Source organism: Vulpes vulpes, chromosome 6, assembly GCF_048418805.1.
Source record: "Vulpes vulpes isolate BD-2025 chromosome 6, VulVul3, whole genome shotgun sequence".
Lineage (NCBI taxonomy): Eukaryota > Metazoa > Chordata > Mammalia > Carnivora > Canidae > Vulpes > Vulpes vulpes.
This window is the reverse complement of record NC_132785.1, coordinates 114,125,774-114,143,095: the sequence shown is the minus strand read 5'-3', so window position 1 is coordinate 114,143,095 and position 17,322 is coordinate 114,125,774. Positions and strand designations below refer to the sequence as shown.

The following is a 17,322-nucleotide window of genomic DNA, read 5'->3' as shown; positions in this document are numbered from 1 at the left end:
CAGATATGTCCACAGATTTATCTGAGATGGCGTTAGTCTGGGTCATACAGCAGTGTCTTGAGTCAAGGTGGTAGCTTGGAGATGGTGGGAAGTGATTGGAGGTCATTTATCCATTGTATTACTGTTGGATATTTGCCTTGTTTCTACTTTTTGGCATTTAAGAACATGTTTCTATGAGCATCCCTCCCACCCCCCCCCCTTTTTTTCCTGTGAGCATTCTTTTTTTTTTTTTTAAGATTTTATTTATTCATGAGAGACACAGAGACAGAGAGAGGCAGAGATACAGGCAGAGGGAGAAGCAGGCTTCATGCAGGGAGCCCGATGTGGGACTTGATCCCGGGACTCCAGGATCACTCCCTGGGCTGAAGGTGCACTAAACTGCTGAGCCACCCAGGCTGCCCACCTGTGAGCATTCTAAACACCTGGTGACCAAGAGCTAGTGGTTTTCTTGTATGAGAGTCAGAAGGGACTTGCTGGACTGTAGGCTGTTTATCCTCAACTCGATCAAATAATACCAACCTATTTTCTAAAATGGTTCTAGTTTACTCTGTCAGCCACATATAAGAGATATTGTGTCACCACTTCCTTGTTTACACTTGAGATTGTCATACTTTTCTTTTTTCCTTTCTTTTTTAACATTTTTTCTATTTTAGTCATGAAGAGGCATGGAGAAAGGGAAGGGGAAGAGTAATGATGTTTCATGCGGTTTTAATTTGTATTTTCCAGATTATTGGCTTTTCTTTGCCATTTGGATTTTTTTTCTTTCATAAAAGTCCTATTTGGGTATATATTTTTTGGCATCTTTCCCTTTTTCTTGCTGACTTCTAGGAGTTCCTTGTGGATATGATATATGGCAGGATCTCCTACACATGGATGTAGAATAAAATGGATGATCTTTTCACTCTCTTTATGGTTCCTTTTGTAAAAAGAAGTTCTTAATTATAATGATAAAAATTTTGTTTGTTTTTATGCTTAGTGCTTTCTGTGTCTTGATAAAGGAAATCTTTCCCTACCCTGAAGTCATAAGCATATTTCGGTATGTGTCTTTTTTTTTTTTTAATTTATATATTTATTTGAGAGAGAACACACTTGAATGTGGGGGAGAGGGGCAGAGGGAGAGAGACAGAGAATCTTAAGCAGACTCCACACCAAGCTTGGAGCCTGACGCAAGGTTTGATTTCACTCATGACCCTGAGATCATGACCTGAGCCAAAAGCAAAAGTTGAACTTTAACCGACTGTGCCAACCAGGTTCCCCTAAAATATTGCTAGTGGAGCCTTTTATACTTTGATATTCAATCCAGCTAGAATCGATTTTTCCATTTGGTGTTTTGTAGGAGTCTAATTTCATTTTTCTCTATATCATATTTTATTATTTCTATTATTTTATTCATTTTAACATATATTATTAAAATTCTACTTTGTTTATATCTAAATGGTGTGATTCTGCTTATTAATAGGAGGAAAAATATGCAAGGATTTTGATTTAGAATGCAGTAAAATCTATAAACCAATTTGTGGAGAATTAACATCTTGACAACATTAACTTTCGTAAACCCTAATTATATCGCTCCATTTATTTTGATCTTCTGTACAATCTGTTAATAAACTTTAAGAGTGTCTCCTCTGAGGACTTTTGTTACATTCATTACTATATGTGCTTGATATTTTTTGTTGGTCTTATAAATACTATCTTGTTTTAAGTTTAATTTTCTATATATTTCTTGTTTTCATAAATGCAATTATTTTTATATATTTATTTAAAAAAACACAAGTACTGGATGCCTGGGTGGCTCAATGGTTGAGTGTCTGCCTTTGGCTCAGGTTGTGATCTCGGGGTCCTGGGATTGAGTCCCACATCTCCCCCATGGGGAGCCTGCTCCTCCCGCTGCCTCTGTCCCTGCCTCTCTCTCTGTGTCTCTCATGAGTAAATGAATAAAATCTTTTTTAAAAACCCATACAAGTACTATGCTAAAATTATTAATTTGGTAATTTATTAGGGTTTCCTGGTTATTTTCTGTACATAAAAACATCATCTGCAAAGATAAGTTTTGTGTTTTTTTCACTCCTTTTTACTTCCTGCATTACTGTGTAGGTTTTGACCACAAATAGGATGTTGAGTAGAAGTGGGAGAAGTAGGCACCTGTCATCTTGATCAGGATCTCCAACGGAAGGCTCTCCAGCATTGCACGATGTTTACCATAGGGTTTTAGGATGAGCTCTACTAGGTTTAGGGAGCTTCTTCTGTTTCTAGTCTTCCAAAAGTTGCTACCATGAATAAATACTAAAATGTATTCAGTGCTTTATCTATATGTATTATGATGATAATATGGTTTTTTATTCCTTTAATGTGTTATTATGGTGAATTATATTAATTGTTTTAGTAATGTTAACCCACACATTATCAACAAGGTGATAATATCTCCAATGAGGCTAAAAATAGTTTTGGGGGACAAAGAAATCTTACTATTTTTATGTTTACAGTATAGTTATTTATACAGTAACATGGTAGATATACAATATATCTGTTCTATTAAAATTTAAAAGGGAATTGATAAACTAGACCTCATCAAAATGGAAACTTTTGCTTTATAAAAGACCCTGTTAAGCGGATAAAGAAAGAACCTACAGACCAGGAGAAGATATTTATAAACCACATATCCAACAAAGGACTAGTATCTAAAATATACAAAGCAACTTCAAAACTCAACAGTGAAGAACCAAGCAATCTAATTAGAAAATGGGCAAGAGACATACCCATATGTTTCACCAAAAAGGATATACAGATGGCAAATAAGCACCTGGAAATATGTTCAATGTCATTACCAATAGGGAAATCCAAATAAAATGAGTTGTTACTACACCTGTATTAGATGACTTAAAATAAAAATAGTGGTAATCCTAAATGCTAGTGAGGATGCAGAGAAAGTAATTGCATGTTCGGTTTTATAAGGAACTGCCAAACTATTTTCCAGAGTCATTGTTACAGTTTACATTCTCACCAGCAATACATGAATGATCTGTTGTATGATCCAGCATTTATCCTAGAGAAATGGAAACTTTGGTTCATACAAAAACCATACATGAATATTCAAAGCACCTTTATTCATAATAGCTAAGAACCAGAAACAGCCCAGATGTTCTATGACAGGTGAATGGTTAAACACTAACCGTGGTTAATCCATACTGTGGAACACTACTCAGCAATCAAAAGGACTGGAGTATTGATACGTTCAGCACCTTGAGTGAATCTCAGAGGCATTATGATGAATAATAAAAGCCAATCCTAAAAAGTCACATACTGCATGATTCCATTTTTACAGCATTCTTGAAATGACAAAATTATAGAAATGAAAAACAAATTAGTGGTTGCCCTGGGTTAGGAACAGGGCATGAGGGGAAGAAGTAGAAATGAATATAATAGGTCAGCATTCCTTGAGGTGATGGAACTTTCCTACATCCTGACTATGATGGATACACAACCTACACACTGATAATATTACATACGACTAAGTACATGCTTAAGTACATGTAAAACTAGGGAAATATGAGTAAGATTGGTAGATTGTATTAATATCAATTTCCTGGTCATGGTTTTCTTTTCTTTTTTTTTTTTCTGGTCATGGTTTTCTATTGGAGAGGGGAGACTTGAAGGAAGAGGATGATTGGCAAAACAACAACAACAAAAAACACATCAGTGGGGCAGTAGTGAAAAAAAGTTGAGAAATACTGTGTTAAACCAATCTTGCATTCACTGGATAAGTCCAATTTTGTCATGATGTAATTTTCCTTTTCATCAAGCTCTAGATTCTCTTTGATAACAATTTATTTGGGATTCTTGTATCTATGTCCATGATTGAAGTTGACCTGCATTTTGGAGAATATATGTATAAATCAGATATACTTTGTCAGGGTTTGATGTCAGGAAAGGCTAACCTCACAAAACAAGGTGATGAGTGGTCTCTCTTTTTTGTACTCTGAAAGATCGAAATTTTTTTTTTCCTTGAAAGTTTGATAGAACTTTTCAGTAAAACCACCGGACCTGACATTTCCTTATGACAGTTTAAGGATTGATTCACTTTACTTGATGATTATTGGACAAGTTAGATTTTTAACTTTCTTCTTGAATCAGTTTTGAAGTTATAATTTCCTAGAACTTCTACAGTTTAATATTTTTTCAAATGTATTGGTGTAAAGACTTTCATTATTTCTCCTCATTGCCTTCTAAATGTATATGCCATTTGTAATTATGTACCTTTTTTTCATTAGTGCTTTTTTTCTTGATTTTTCTTGACAATTTTTCAATTCTATTACAAAGTCATCTTAAAGAATTTTTTAATCTATGTACTTTTTAATTTTAATAACTTCTGCTTTTATGTTTATTATTTCCTTTCTAATATTCTTTATTTTGCAGCTCCTTTTGTAACTTGGTAAGTTGGAAGCTTATTGCATTAAATTTCAGTTCTTTTTTAATATAAGCAATACCACTGTCCCTGATGGTACTGCTTACTTGCGTTCTTAAAGTTTTCACATATACTATTTTCATTATTGTTTGGTTATGAATATTTTCTAATATTCATTAATTTTTCTTCTTTGACCAACAGATCATTTGAAAGTATGTTTCTTAGTTTCTAAATTTTTCGAATTGTCTTCTATCTAGTTTATTTTTTTATCTTTTATTTTTTTTGTCTTCTATCTAGTTTAGATAAATAGATGCTAGTTATATCTAGGTAAGTGTTTTGGATGACTAGAGACTTCATTGTATTGTGATCAGTGTTCATGGTCTGTTTGATACTTGTTTTTGTTGTTTGTTAAAACCTGCTTTTTGGGCAGCCTGGGTGGCTCAGCAGTTTAGCGCCTCCTTCAGCCCAGGGCCTGATTCTTAGAGGCCTGGGATCGAGTCCCACATCAGGCTCCCTGCATGAAGCCTGCTTCTCTCTCTGCCTGTGTCTCTGCCTCTCTCTCTCTTTCTCTCTTTGTCTCATGAATAAATGAATAAAATCTTAAAAAAAAAAAAACCTGCTTTATATCATAGCATGTGGTCAATTGCCATAAGAGTTCTAGATGTGGGTTATGTAGAATATGTATTCTTCATCTGTTGGTCCATGTATGACCATTAGAGCAGCTTGTGCATTTGTAGTTTATATCTCGTTTCCTTGCTGATTTTTCTCCCTGCTTGATCTATCAATTATGAGAGAGGTGTATTTTAAAACCTCCCATTATGGTGAACATTTCTTGCTTTCTGAAGTTCTGTCAGTTTTTGTATTAATAATTGTGAGACTAAGTTATTAAATATATGCCAATTTAGAATTATTATCATATATTTCTGATGAATTAAAATATGTAATTTTGTTGTGATCCTTCCTAGTTAGTGCTCTTTGCTTTAAAGTCTATAGGCTGGGCAGCCTGGGTGGCTCAGCGGTTTGGCGCTGCCTTCAGCCCAGGGCCTGATCCTGGAGACCAGGGATCGAGTCCTGCATCAGGCTCCCTGCATGGAGCCTGCTTCTCCCACTGCCTGTGTCTCTGCCTCTCTCTCTCTCTCTCTCTCTCTCTCTCTCTCTCTCTGTCATGAATAAATAAATAAAATCTTGAAAAAAAAAGTCTATAGGCTACAATATATCAGGTTTCTTTTCATTAATATTTTGTCTTGTATAGCTTTCTCATCCCTTTACTTTCATCTTTGACAAATCCTTGTATTTTACATTTGGCTTTTATGAACAGCATATTGGATTTCATTTGTTTATTATAGGTTGATAGTCTTTTACCTTTAACTGGAACTTTTAGTCCACTTACATTTATTATCAAGGACTGATACAATTTATTTCTATAATCTTAGGTTTCTTTTTCTCATTTTTCTTTCCTTTAGATTAACTGTAGTTTTTGTTTGTCTAAATTATTTTTATTATTCCCTTGATCTCTGAAGATCTTCTCACTGAGTATATAATCCTATTTAACAGTTATATTTTCTGTTAGCTCTTTGGAGTGTTCATTTGGCTTCTCTTATTGAGAAGGTGGTACTCAGTCTAATAATCATTCCTTTGAAATTAATCTTACTTAAGGTCTTCTGTCTTTGGTTTTGTATAGTTTTGATGTCTACTTGGACAGTTATTTTTGGTTACCCTGCTTGAGATACCATGGGATTTCTAATCTGACAAACAAAATCTTTCATAAATCTGGGAAATTCTCAGCCAGTGTTTTTTTGTTTTGTTTTGTTTTTATTTTGTTTTAAATACTGCCTCTCAGTCTCTCACTTTTCTCCTTGGGAACTCAGGTTATAAATACCTACAAGACCTTCCCACTCTGTCTCCAATGTGTTTTTTTTTTCCAATGTGTTTTAAAGATTTTATTTTTAAGTAAGCTCTACACTCATCATGGGGTTCAAACTTTACAACCCTGAGATCAAGAGTTGCACGTCTATGGATTGAGGCAGCCAGGGACTGCTCCCATGTGTTTTAATCTATCTTTCATGGTTTTATCTTTGTTTTTCTCCCCATGTGTTTTAATGTGTTTTAATCCCATGTGTTTTAATCTATCTTTCCCCATGTGTTAATCTATCTTTCATGGTTTTATCTTTGTTTTTCTATGCTGTCTGGACAATTTTATATTTACAGTAAGTAGTATGTTTCTTCTCCAGAAGCTGATTTTGGTCTATGTGTTCTTTTCTAATATTTTCATTTTTCTTTCTTCTTTTCTTGTTTCCACAAACATAGTAAACAACTTACATTTTCTGCTTAATAATTCTAGTGTCTGAATTCTTTGCAGGTCTGATTCTGTTTGCTCCCCTGCCAGCCTTCCTGGCTATCTGGTTTGTGATTATGGCAACTTAATTTCTTATATATTTCATGATTTATTTTATTTATTTATTTGTTTGTTTATTTTTACCATGTGGAACTGAGGAACATTCTATCTGGTAAGGCTGGCTTTGAGGTATCTTCCTCCAGAAAGGATTAGTATTTGCTTTTCCCAGGTCCCGGGGGCCACTACCAACCTAGAAATACTTCAGCTGTGTTCTCAGACTGGAAAGTTTTCAGACCACACAAGTAGTTTTAGCTGTATGCCCCTATGTGGGACACCTTATAGTTATAAATTCTCAGGAGATTTCTTTTCTTTGCTCTGTACCCAGGCTTAAGGCAGACAATTTTCTTTGCTATCCTTAGCTTAGGGGTGGGGTTTATTCCTAATTTACCTTTTAAGTGATCCCTTTGGATATTCAGGCTTCATGCATCACATGTTCTGTTAGATTTCCCATCTTGAGGTAGCCCTAGGTTTCCCTCCCCCTTTTGCCTTTTTCACAAGACATTTAAAAACCTCAAACTCAAGAGTCTTCCTGGTTTGCTCAAAAGCCTCAGAGTGTGAAAATCAGGTTATGTGCTCTGTTTACCATTCTGGGTTCCAACTTGAACTTGGTCTCTGATAATTCTTTACTTTCTTGCTCACCCTGGAATGTATTTTAAATAATGTTATTACATTTTACCTAATATTTTAATTTTGTTTTCCCAGTGTTTGAAGTGTCTAATCCATTATACTGTAGGTAATAGCAGTCCTATAAAAAAGGCTTTACAAATTCAGCTTTGCTTTTGGCTTTTTGGTTGTTTATTTTACTTTTTCTTCTTTAGCCTTTTGAGTTTTATAGGTACAAGTTTAGTCTTCACTGTCTATACTTAGCATAGAGTGTCATGAGTGATTTCTAGTGCTTCTATTGACATAACCAGTAAATATTTGTTGAGCATCTATTTACACCAAGCATTATTCTAGGAATGGGGGTGCACAGAAGTCAACAAAATGGACCGAAATCCCTGCCTTCCCCCAAGGGGCTTGAATTCTAGCGGGGATATATAGTACATTATGTAGCAATAATGCTAAGGAGAAATGAAGCAGAGGAGGAACTTTGCATCTTTGGAGAGAACAGCCTCAGGATACCTTACTGAAAGGGTAACTTTTTTAACTAAAACAGTAGGGGTGAGCTGTGAGCACTCTAGAAAGAGAAGACCTGTATCTCTTATCAATTTCTAAGAGAATACAGAATGAAAATTTTCTGTGGTTTCTTATTTGTTCCATGTCACATATATTGCTTATTCTTTTCCCTTAATTTTCTTTTAACCCAAATTTTGCTAAAGCAAACTCTACAATTTTGGTTCTCCAGCTAGGAGAACTAACACTTTTTTTTTTTTTTTTAAAGATTCCACCTATTTTATTTATTTCTGAGGGAAGGAGGAGGAGCAGAGAGAGAAGGACAAGCAGACTCTGTGCCTAGCAGGGGGCCCGACGCGGCTCGATCCCAGGGCCCTGAGATCATGACCTGGGCAGCAATTGAACACTCAACTGATGAGCCACCCAGGCACCCCTGAGAACTGACCCTTCTTGAACAAGCTATTTAACCTCCAGTGTCAGTTTTCCCTTGTGTCAAATAAGACCACTGCCTGTCTCTTAGGATTAATGGTGAAATGAGGTAACATTTGTAAAAGTGTTTGAATTTCATGCGGACTCAAGAAATGCTAGTTCTTTCTCTTCTATTCTTCCTTCCCTATCCAATCCACACTCCTTTCAGCACTTGTTTTTAGTACTTCTCAATAAATTTGCAATAAGCTCCTTATGCAACACCATGGAGAAACCATGTGGCAGGTTATTAACTGAAGACAAATGAGGAACATTAGAAAACTTCATTTAAAAAAAAGAAACTTTCCAAAGTGGTTTCGAAAGGCTGAGTTTGATGGTCAGGGTTCAGGAGAAAAAGTCAGGGCCTGTGCATTTTCCCCTGGAAGTTCTTATTTACTGTATCCTAGATCAGCAGCCCCAGGAAATCTCAATTTGTGTATGTAGCGGCCCACAGAATCTCCATTTATAGTCAACTCAAGCAGGGGGCAAGTCACATTCCTAGGCAAACATTTATATACTCACCTATACCCTCTTTCTGATTTTGCAGTGTAATTTGATGAGTTTTCTTGTGATTGTTGGCATGCCACTAAAAATGGAGGCAGGGTAAGGGTGAAACTGTAGGATTCATGAAGTTTTGGTTTGGATGAAGTGGAAATCACAGTTTAGAAATAGAAGTAGAGCTGAAAATCACTACTTTTCATTAGATTTTCTTCCATTTGAGTGTCGTGAAACCCCTTTTTTTGTGGCACTGGTTTTAATACTGACTCCCCGTGAGCTCTCTGATTTTTCCCTGTCTGTGATATTTCCATCATTTCCTTGCCTTGCATGGCTGTTGAGATTTCATAGGATCTGAGCACCATCAAGATAAGACAAGCGCTAAAGATAAAGAGAGCACAACTATTTATATGACATGCTTTTGTTTTTGGTCTGTCCCCAGCCCTGTCACTGACCATGCCCTGCTGGACGTGCCCTTCCTTCGACTCCCTGAGGAGATGCCCTCTGACCTCTGAGAGCAGCTGGACCACACATTCTGAAGACACCAGTAGTCCTAGTTTTGATCCCTCATACACAGACCTGCAGCTCATCAGTACTGAGGAGCAGATGAGTGGAAAGGCTTCCCAGGCTGACTCAACCGGTAAGATGGAGCCCAGAAAGCTTTGCATATCACTTTTGGTGACCTGTTCCACTCTTAAAATCTCTGCTGCCAGCTTTGTTCACAGAATGAGTTCAGGTGTGGTAGTCAAAAATTAGAATACAGAGTGGTTCAAGATTGCATTAGGAAAGAACACGTGAAAAAAAAGGAAAGAACACGTACACAGATGGACGGGTTGGTTGGCAGGGTGTTAATATTGGGAAACCATTTGATATTATATCTTAATGTGCTGTTTTCTATTCAGTACAAATACTGTTCCTTGTCAATTTGCTTTCTCCTTGGATGACTGAACTATACATAATACGCACAAGGCTGAATCTTTCATTCACTTACCTGTGCACCTTCCCTTTGTAGCAAGAGGGAGGTAGATTTAAGCAAAGAAAAAGCAAATGTTATATGAAGCAGAATGAGAGTCGGGACTCAGCCACTGTGTCCAGACTACAGATCTTTTGGCAGTTATGTTTATTCTGTTGTGCTTGATTCGAGCTGTGTGTCAGTCTGAAACATCTCCTGGTCTCCTTCATTAAATTTTTAGTATGTGTAAGAAGGAGGCTGCCTGGCTTTGCACGTAGACTACGGGCCTGCTAACAAGCACTGTATGGGGTTAGATTTAGGATGGCATTGGATAGTGTGTTCTTGGGGTTTTGTTTATTTGGCCCAAGGGATTATTTTCCTTTGAAAGTGATAGGGTTACAGATAATTGCTCTGTGGATGAATGTGCCAGGTGTGTCCAGCAATATTTGTTTTTCTTTCTCAAAAACATTGTTTAGGAATTTGTCTCGGGATCGTTTTTCATATTTGGGTAACATTTGCTGTTTTGCTCTGTGTTATTGGAGGGGTCTATGCATAGAGAAGGGGATTTCTTGCAGAGTAACAGGTTCAGACAGGATTTGGGTTGGTATTTGATAATACTGCAAAGAATCCTAGTTTATCACAGTCTCTCTTCACAAGCCTCAGTTCCTTATAGCATTTTGTTTTCACACACTCTCCATTCTGGTTACTTTCTGTGGCTTATGATCATGGTCAGTGGCTGAAATGTGCCCCTACAATCCCATCTCCACTGTGGGGAGCATTTCATGGTGGGAGGGCACCATCAGAAGCCGAGGCAGTTAGGAATGGACACTGTACTCACCCTCTTCTTCCCTCTCCTCATTCTCAAGCACCTTTCCCAGCCCTTCCGTGGGGGATGCATGTAACACACTGGTTAGGAGCATGCAGACTTGGGTTAGGCTGCTCAGATCCTCATTCTTCCATTTAGCTGTGTGACTTTGGGCAAGATCCTTAATATCTTTGTAACTCAGTTTTCTCACCTGGGAAGTGGAGATAACAACCTACCAAGTTGTTGTCAGTTCCAAGTGAGGCAGTTTATGTAGAACAACTTACACGATGCCAGACACAGGATCTGCGTGGTTGTGGTTTCTTCTCTCTCCCGCCCTGGGGTTCATATTGCTTAAGAGAGTTGTAGGTGGGCTCCTCACTGTGAAAAAGTCAGGATCTCTAGGCTCAGCCTTTTTTTTCCCCATGACCTCTCTACTTAGATGAAAATTGCTCTAATTCCTAGAGGTTCCAGTGATGAACATCAGAGTCCTACTCTGAGCTGGACATGGTTAATCTGTCTCCAATGCTTATAATTATTTTCAGTAATTTCCTGAAGCCATACTAACAGTATTACATTTCTCAGTGAGTAAATCTCTTCCCTCATTGTTTTTGGTCAGGGTCCTGGCAGGAGGCAAATGGCATCTTCAAAAAGGTTTATCAGAAGAGGGTTTAATGAAAGGACTACTTAGAGAGGCAGCACGAGCTAGAATCATGGAAGAGGCACTGCCTGACAGGTGCTGTGGCTATAGGAAGGATAGAAATTTGGCAAAGTGGGGAGTGAGGGGAGAATGAGTGCCCAGATCTTGTGCTAGTGTTTCCCACTGGCAGATCCCAGCTGACAGTCAAAGGACACAGGGCCCTGGTAAGGCAACCCACTGAGGTCAGCCCACAGGCCATAGAGCTGGTGGAGAAGAAGGGGAGAATGGATTTGGGGTGAGGGTAGGGATGAAGCAAATGGAGAATAGCCAACACACTTTCGTCTCCACCAGGACCTCAATGGCCTGTAGCCCAGGGTGTCTCTGGAGAAGCAGAGGTAAGACTAGGACTGTGGAACAATGAGTGATGCTTGTAGTTCTCTCCCTCAGTAGGACATAGTTCTGTAGCTACCGGAGGCTAGAGGTGTGGCCTTTTGGCAACGTCCTTTTTTACAGAAGTAATAATAATCGCAGCCAGCACTTTCTGAGTGTGTGCTATGTGCCAGTAAATGATGTGTATCATCTCTGGCCTTTACAACAATCCTGTATGACAGGTGTCTCTCTCCCCATCTCCTAGTTGATCCTGCCTGGAAGGTTAAGATGCTTGTCTCAGACAATATCACTAGAAATGGATGAATGTGGATTTCAACCAAAGTTCCAAAGCCTTTTCTCATGATTCCCAAACCTGGAGGTGCCCCCAGAGTCATCATGTTTATCATTTTCCTGCCTTACCTTCCAGACCTTCTGTACAGATAGGTGTAGAGGATGCATATAATTATATATACATATTTTGCCACCGAGTTTATGTTTTTTTAAGATTTATTTATTTATTTTGAGAGAGAGAGAAAGCACGCATACACGAGAGGCAGAGGGAGAGAATCTTCAAGCAGACTTCCTGCTGAGTGTGGAGCCTGACTCAGGGCTTGATCTCACGACCCATGAGATCATGACCTGAGCTGAAGCCAAGAAGCAGATGCTTAACTGACAGAGCCACCCAGACACCCCGACCATGGGGTTCATTTTTGACATAAATAGAATCAAACGGTTTTTAAATAAGGTATATTGTAAGTGGAATATGAGGAATAAGTTCATGTTTAGCAGATACAAATGCTTCTAGAGGACTCCTGTGTGCCTACAGTATTGTGTGATGTAAACAAGTTTTTGGACACTCCACTCTGTAAAGAAAACTCCTCATTTTTAAGTAATCAAAGGCCCAGGTTGGCCCAGAGGAATGCCTCCATCTCCTTCCCACCTCACCTCCACCCACTCTTCCAGGCCTGGAAATGGCAAGTGGCATGCTTTGGGGCCCTGCAAAAATGAGAGTGAGGTGAGTGGCCCAGGCTGTGTGAACAGTGTCTGGATGCAGCTTCAGATACAGAAACGCCATGAGCCTCTTTCTGAACATCTTGACTATGTAGTTAAGGCGGAATTCTGGCTTTGAAAAGCATCTAACTCATCCTGGACAAGGAAAAAAAAAGCTTAGGAGAATGATCAATTATTTCTAAACTTGTGGCATTTATTTTTTATTTCAGTAGTAGGGAATTTATAAATACTTTCATTTGAGCTAGTGAGAGCTTCAAAGCAATCTAGACACACTTGAAAGCCACCCAGTCAGGTGGCTGCCTGTCTACCACCTGGCACCAGGCTGTGCCAGTGGCCAACCTCCTGGAAGGGTCTGCCTGGAGGCTGATGGTTCAGTCAGGGTAAACTAAATCCTCATGAGGGTATGGGGCGGAGTCTGGTCTGTCTCTCTCTCTGGGCATGTCCTTTCCCTGGGACCACCATTCCTCATCTGTGAACTGGGGCTGAGTACCCCTCCCAGACTGGGCGACAGGATGTGTGTGAGGGTGCTTCATGCAGTGCAAAGTGCGGCAGGAATTTTTAAAAAATCCTAATTTGATAGCTCTGGGCCTCATTTCCCTTTGACATGGGAAATAAAGATAATCACTGGGCCAAAGAGGACACTAAACCATACACCTGAGAAGGGTTTTACGTTTTTTGGAAGCGAGCCATTGGGACACGCAGAGAGGTGCTGCGGGAAAAGTTCAGTGTGGGTGCTTAGTGTAGTAAGGGCTTGAGGAGCATGGGGAGGAGCTGCCTCGGGGAGACTTTTGGTGTTTATCTCGCCCCTACTCCATACCTTTTAGCCTTGCAGAGGGAGGTGGAAGGTGAAGAATGGCAGCCTTCATCAGGAGCTCCAGCTGGCCTGGGCTTTCCCTGGAGGCACGCTGTGCGAGCATGTGGCTGGGGCAGAAGCTGTGATTCACCGCCTGCGTGCAGAGGGTTATGGGGGCCCGGGCCCAGCCTGTTTACCTTGGCCTCGTTGCTCTGCGCTGGGCTGCGGCAAGCCGCAGACTCCTCCCTGTCATCTGCGGCAGGACTTCTGCAGGGATTTGGCAATCCTGATCCCCAGCATATTTGTGGGAGGGAAGGACTCTGTGATCATCCCACACTTTCTTCTCCTTTTCTCACCAAGGGAGTAAATTAGGAGGAGGAAGGCAAACAAATCCCCTCACCCTGGTCACATCACAGATGGTATGGGGCAGTGCTGGAGAGTCTGTTGATATTTGCTCTGGGATTCAGCTCTCCAGAGCATAGGCAGGAGAATTGGGAACAGGCAAGATCTTTAATAACACGTGTTTCCTCTCTCATCCTTTCCTCCCCCAGGGGCCCCCTTTCCCTGAACGACAGGCATCCCCTGTCATCTTCACCAGACAGTATAGCTCTGTAACACCACTAGTTTTACTTGGGATGATAAACAGGAAGAGTATCGAGGGAGTAAAAATAAGCCTCTGAAAGTCCATGGAAGCAGGAAAGAGAAAACACAGAAATGTTTGCAGGAGCACAAGCTGTTGTTAAGTGGTGGGCTTCCATTTTGGTTTTCTTTTACATACAAGATAAGTGGAGAGTTTAAGTGTAGGATTAACATGCTCAGGCATACGTGTACCCCGAGGAATGTCAAGCCTGGGTGAAGCACATAGCAGGTGTTTAATAATTGTTGAATGGATTCTTGAATGAAAGGAGTGAGACAGCAGGGGGTGGGGGAGAGTCATGTGCATCCCAGATATCTCAGTCCCATTTGGGTTTTTGTTTTTTTTTTAAGATTTTATTTATTTATTCACAAGAGACACAGAGAGGGAGGCCGAGACAGGCAGAGGGAAAAGCAGGCTCCCTGCAGGGATCCAGAGGCAGGACTTGATTCCAGCACCCCGGGATCATGACCTGAGCCAAAGGCAGATGCTCAACCACTGAGCTATCCAAGTATTCCCCCCCAAAATGGGTTTAAGAGCCCAGCCTTTTCCCCAAGTGTATCCCATTTAGCAGTTCAAGAAAAACCAAGATGCCAGGGACCAATATGTTAGGTCATGCTGTGCCCCCTCTGTGGGAGATTCATAGTGAGTGTTAGATTATTAAAGACTTCAGAAAGTTCCGAAATTGGTGTGCCTGGGTGGCTCAGTCACTTTAGGTGTCTGGCTTCAGCTCAGGTCATGATTCAGGGTCTTGGAATCAAGCTTCCACATCAGGCTCCCTGCTCACTGGGAAGTCTTCTTTCTCTTACTCTCCTTTTGTGATCTCTTGCTCTCTCTCAAAGAAATAAAATCTTTAGAAAAAAAAAGAAAGAAAAAAAGTTCTGAAATTGTATGTGGGTATGTGTATGAATCATTCCTATGTATGCATAAATGCACATAATTTCTGTGTATACATATACACATGTATATTTATGTACATATGAAAATACTTTAGCATTCCATTAGCCCATACTACCTACCTACCTGGTCAGATCTCAATGTTCAGAAACACAAACATACATAAACTGACAAATTTGACTTGGGAGTTCATGCCATTGCTAAAGTGTTGGGAAACCAGAGAAACCAAAAAAAAAAAAAAAATTCGTTGAATTGGCCCAGATTTATAAAGTTAGCCTTGTTGTGTCTCATGCTCTGCTACAACTCTTGTCCTTTTTTTTTTTTTTTTAATTCTAGGTTCAGCAGACCCAAGGCTACATTTTGCCAGACTTTCTTTGTACTTAAACTCTCGTGGGCTTTAAAACAAATGTAGACCATATGTTCTTGATTCATTTACATTTAACTGATCACCGTAGAATTTTGCCACAGGAGTAGGATATCCCCAGGGATTTTGGACTCTTTTTATTTATTTATTTTTTTCCCCTCAGAAACAAGTGTTTATAGTAGGTAGAAAATGATGGACAATTTTTGGGACAAGAACTTTTTCAATGCTCAGGAAGTTTCTCTGGTCGTTGTTAGTTAATGACGGCGGGGGAGCATCATCAGGGCTGCATGACTATAAGATGTGACATGCTTCTCTATTGTTGGTTTTGTCTTGGTCCTCTGCAGTGGGTAGAGCACCAGACAGGAATCGGGGGCTCAGATTCCCAGTAAACGGTAATTATCATTGTGCATGATGGGGTCATAGTGGGGGGCTCTTGTTGTTCTCAAGACACATGCATAGTTCATGACTTTTTTTTTTTTACCTTGAATATATTTTCTTGGAAGACAAGAATAAAGTGAATCTATTTATAAAATTCTTTTGCCTAGCTACAAATTTCAGCAGTAGTCATCATCTTGCTACACAGTAGTCCCCTTCTCAAAATCTTCTCAAAAAAGAACAGTAGAACATTTTTAAAGGAACACATTATATCCTTTTCCTCTTTCATTAATATATATAAATCTGGCCTCATTTCTGTCCTTAGGGAGCTTCAGGATCCTTAATACTCTTATCTCCATTAAGTTGTGCATTTTGGAATTTAATCAGTGCTAAAAAACAAACAAACAAACAAAACCTCCAATGACTAGTTTCTTTGAAAGTTTCTCCAGAGAGGTTCAGAAGTTTCTCAGAAACACAAATGTTTATTGAGTAAAGCTGGTACTTTACCAGTTGTTATGAATACAAAAATGAGTAAGTTATATGATAACTGCCTACAAAGAACTGGTAATCTGCAAACAGATTTTTTGCCATTAAAAGGATTTTCACACAAGGGTGCCTGGATGGCTCAGTCAGTTAAGTGTTGGACTCTTGGTTTCAGCTTGGGTTGTGATCTCAGGGTCATGAGATCGAGCCCTGAGTCGGGATCTTTGCTCAGCCTGGAGTCTGCTTGAGATTCTTTGCCTGCCCTTCTCCCTCTATACCTTCCCCAGCTTGTGCTCTCTCTCTCAAATAATTTTTTAAAAAAAGATTTTCGTATATAATTTTAAAAATAGTTTCTATTTATAGAATATTATGTGCCAGGAATGTGCTACACACACACACACACATCATCATCATCTCATTTAATCTTCACAATCAAAAGTAGATATTGCTACCTCCACTTTATGGATGCAGAAATAATAGCTAAAGAGGTTAAATGGCTTGGCTAAAGCCATGCAACTTAAAAGGTTAGTGTTGGGCTTCAGTCCAGCTCTCCCTTCTCTGCTCACCCACCTGGTGCCTGGAACCATGTGAGGTGGTGTTTGTGACCTAGGAAGCTGTGCAAAGCCATTACAGAGAGCCCTCTGCAGACTGACTCCTGCCTCTTATGTGCTCCCAGGAGCTGAGTACGAACCTGCCCTGTCCACTCATCTGTGGGCCAGGAATGACTTGTTCAGGGGTCCCACCTGACCAACGCCTTCTTGGAAGCAGGAACCACATCATGATCATGTTAGATTCCCAGCACGCTGCCTGGCACATTGAAATTCTACAGTGGATCTTTGTGGAAGAAGTGAACTATCCTGGTATAGAGCTGCAAGACCGTTCTTCCCAAAGCTGTTCTCTGGTTACCGAGGCCGAAGTATGTTTGCTGATTGAAAGGTGACTTCATGGTTTGAAGGAATGAAAAGAGAATAGGTAGGAGCAGCTAGTGTGGAAGGACACCTCTTTTCCTGTGTTTTCAGATGTTAGGCAACTCTCCACTTGTCTCATTTTGTTTTTCCTGTTCTGTTTAGGGGATTACTATAACCTTTTGAATGTTTTTTTTAAAAATTGATGTGCATGGATGTGCATGGGT

General features: G+C 39.6%; 1 protein-coding gene across 5 annotated transcripts in view; it reads left to right on the top strand.

Moving 5' to 3' along the window:
- The window catches only part of STON2 (stonin 2), a 144,425-nt gene that overhangs the window by 44,575 nt on the left and 82,528 nt on the right, over positions 1–17,322 (top strand). For all 5 annotated transcript variants that reach the window (XM_072762175.1, XM_072762174.1, XM_072762172.1 and 2 more), the window contains one exon: positions 9,313–9,510. In XM_072762175.1, coding sequence (XP_072618276.1) covers positions 9,313–9,510 — 198 coding nt within the window. The remainder of the gene's footprint in view (positions 1–9,312; positions 9,511–17,322) is intronic.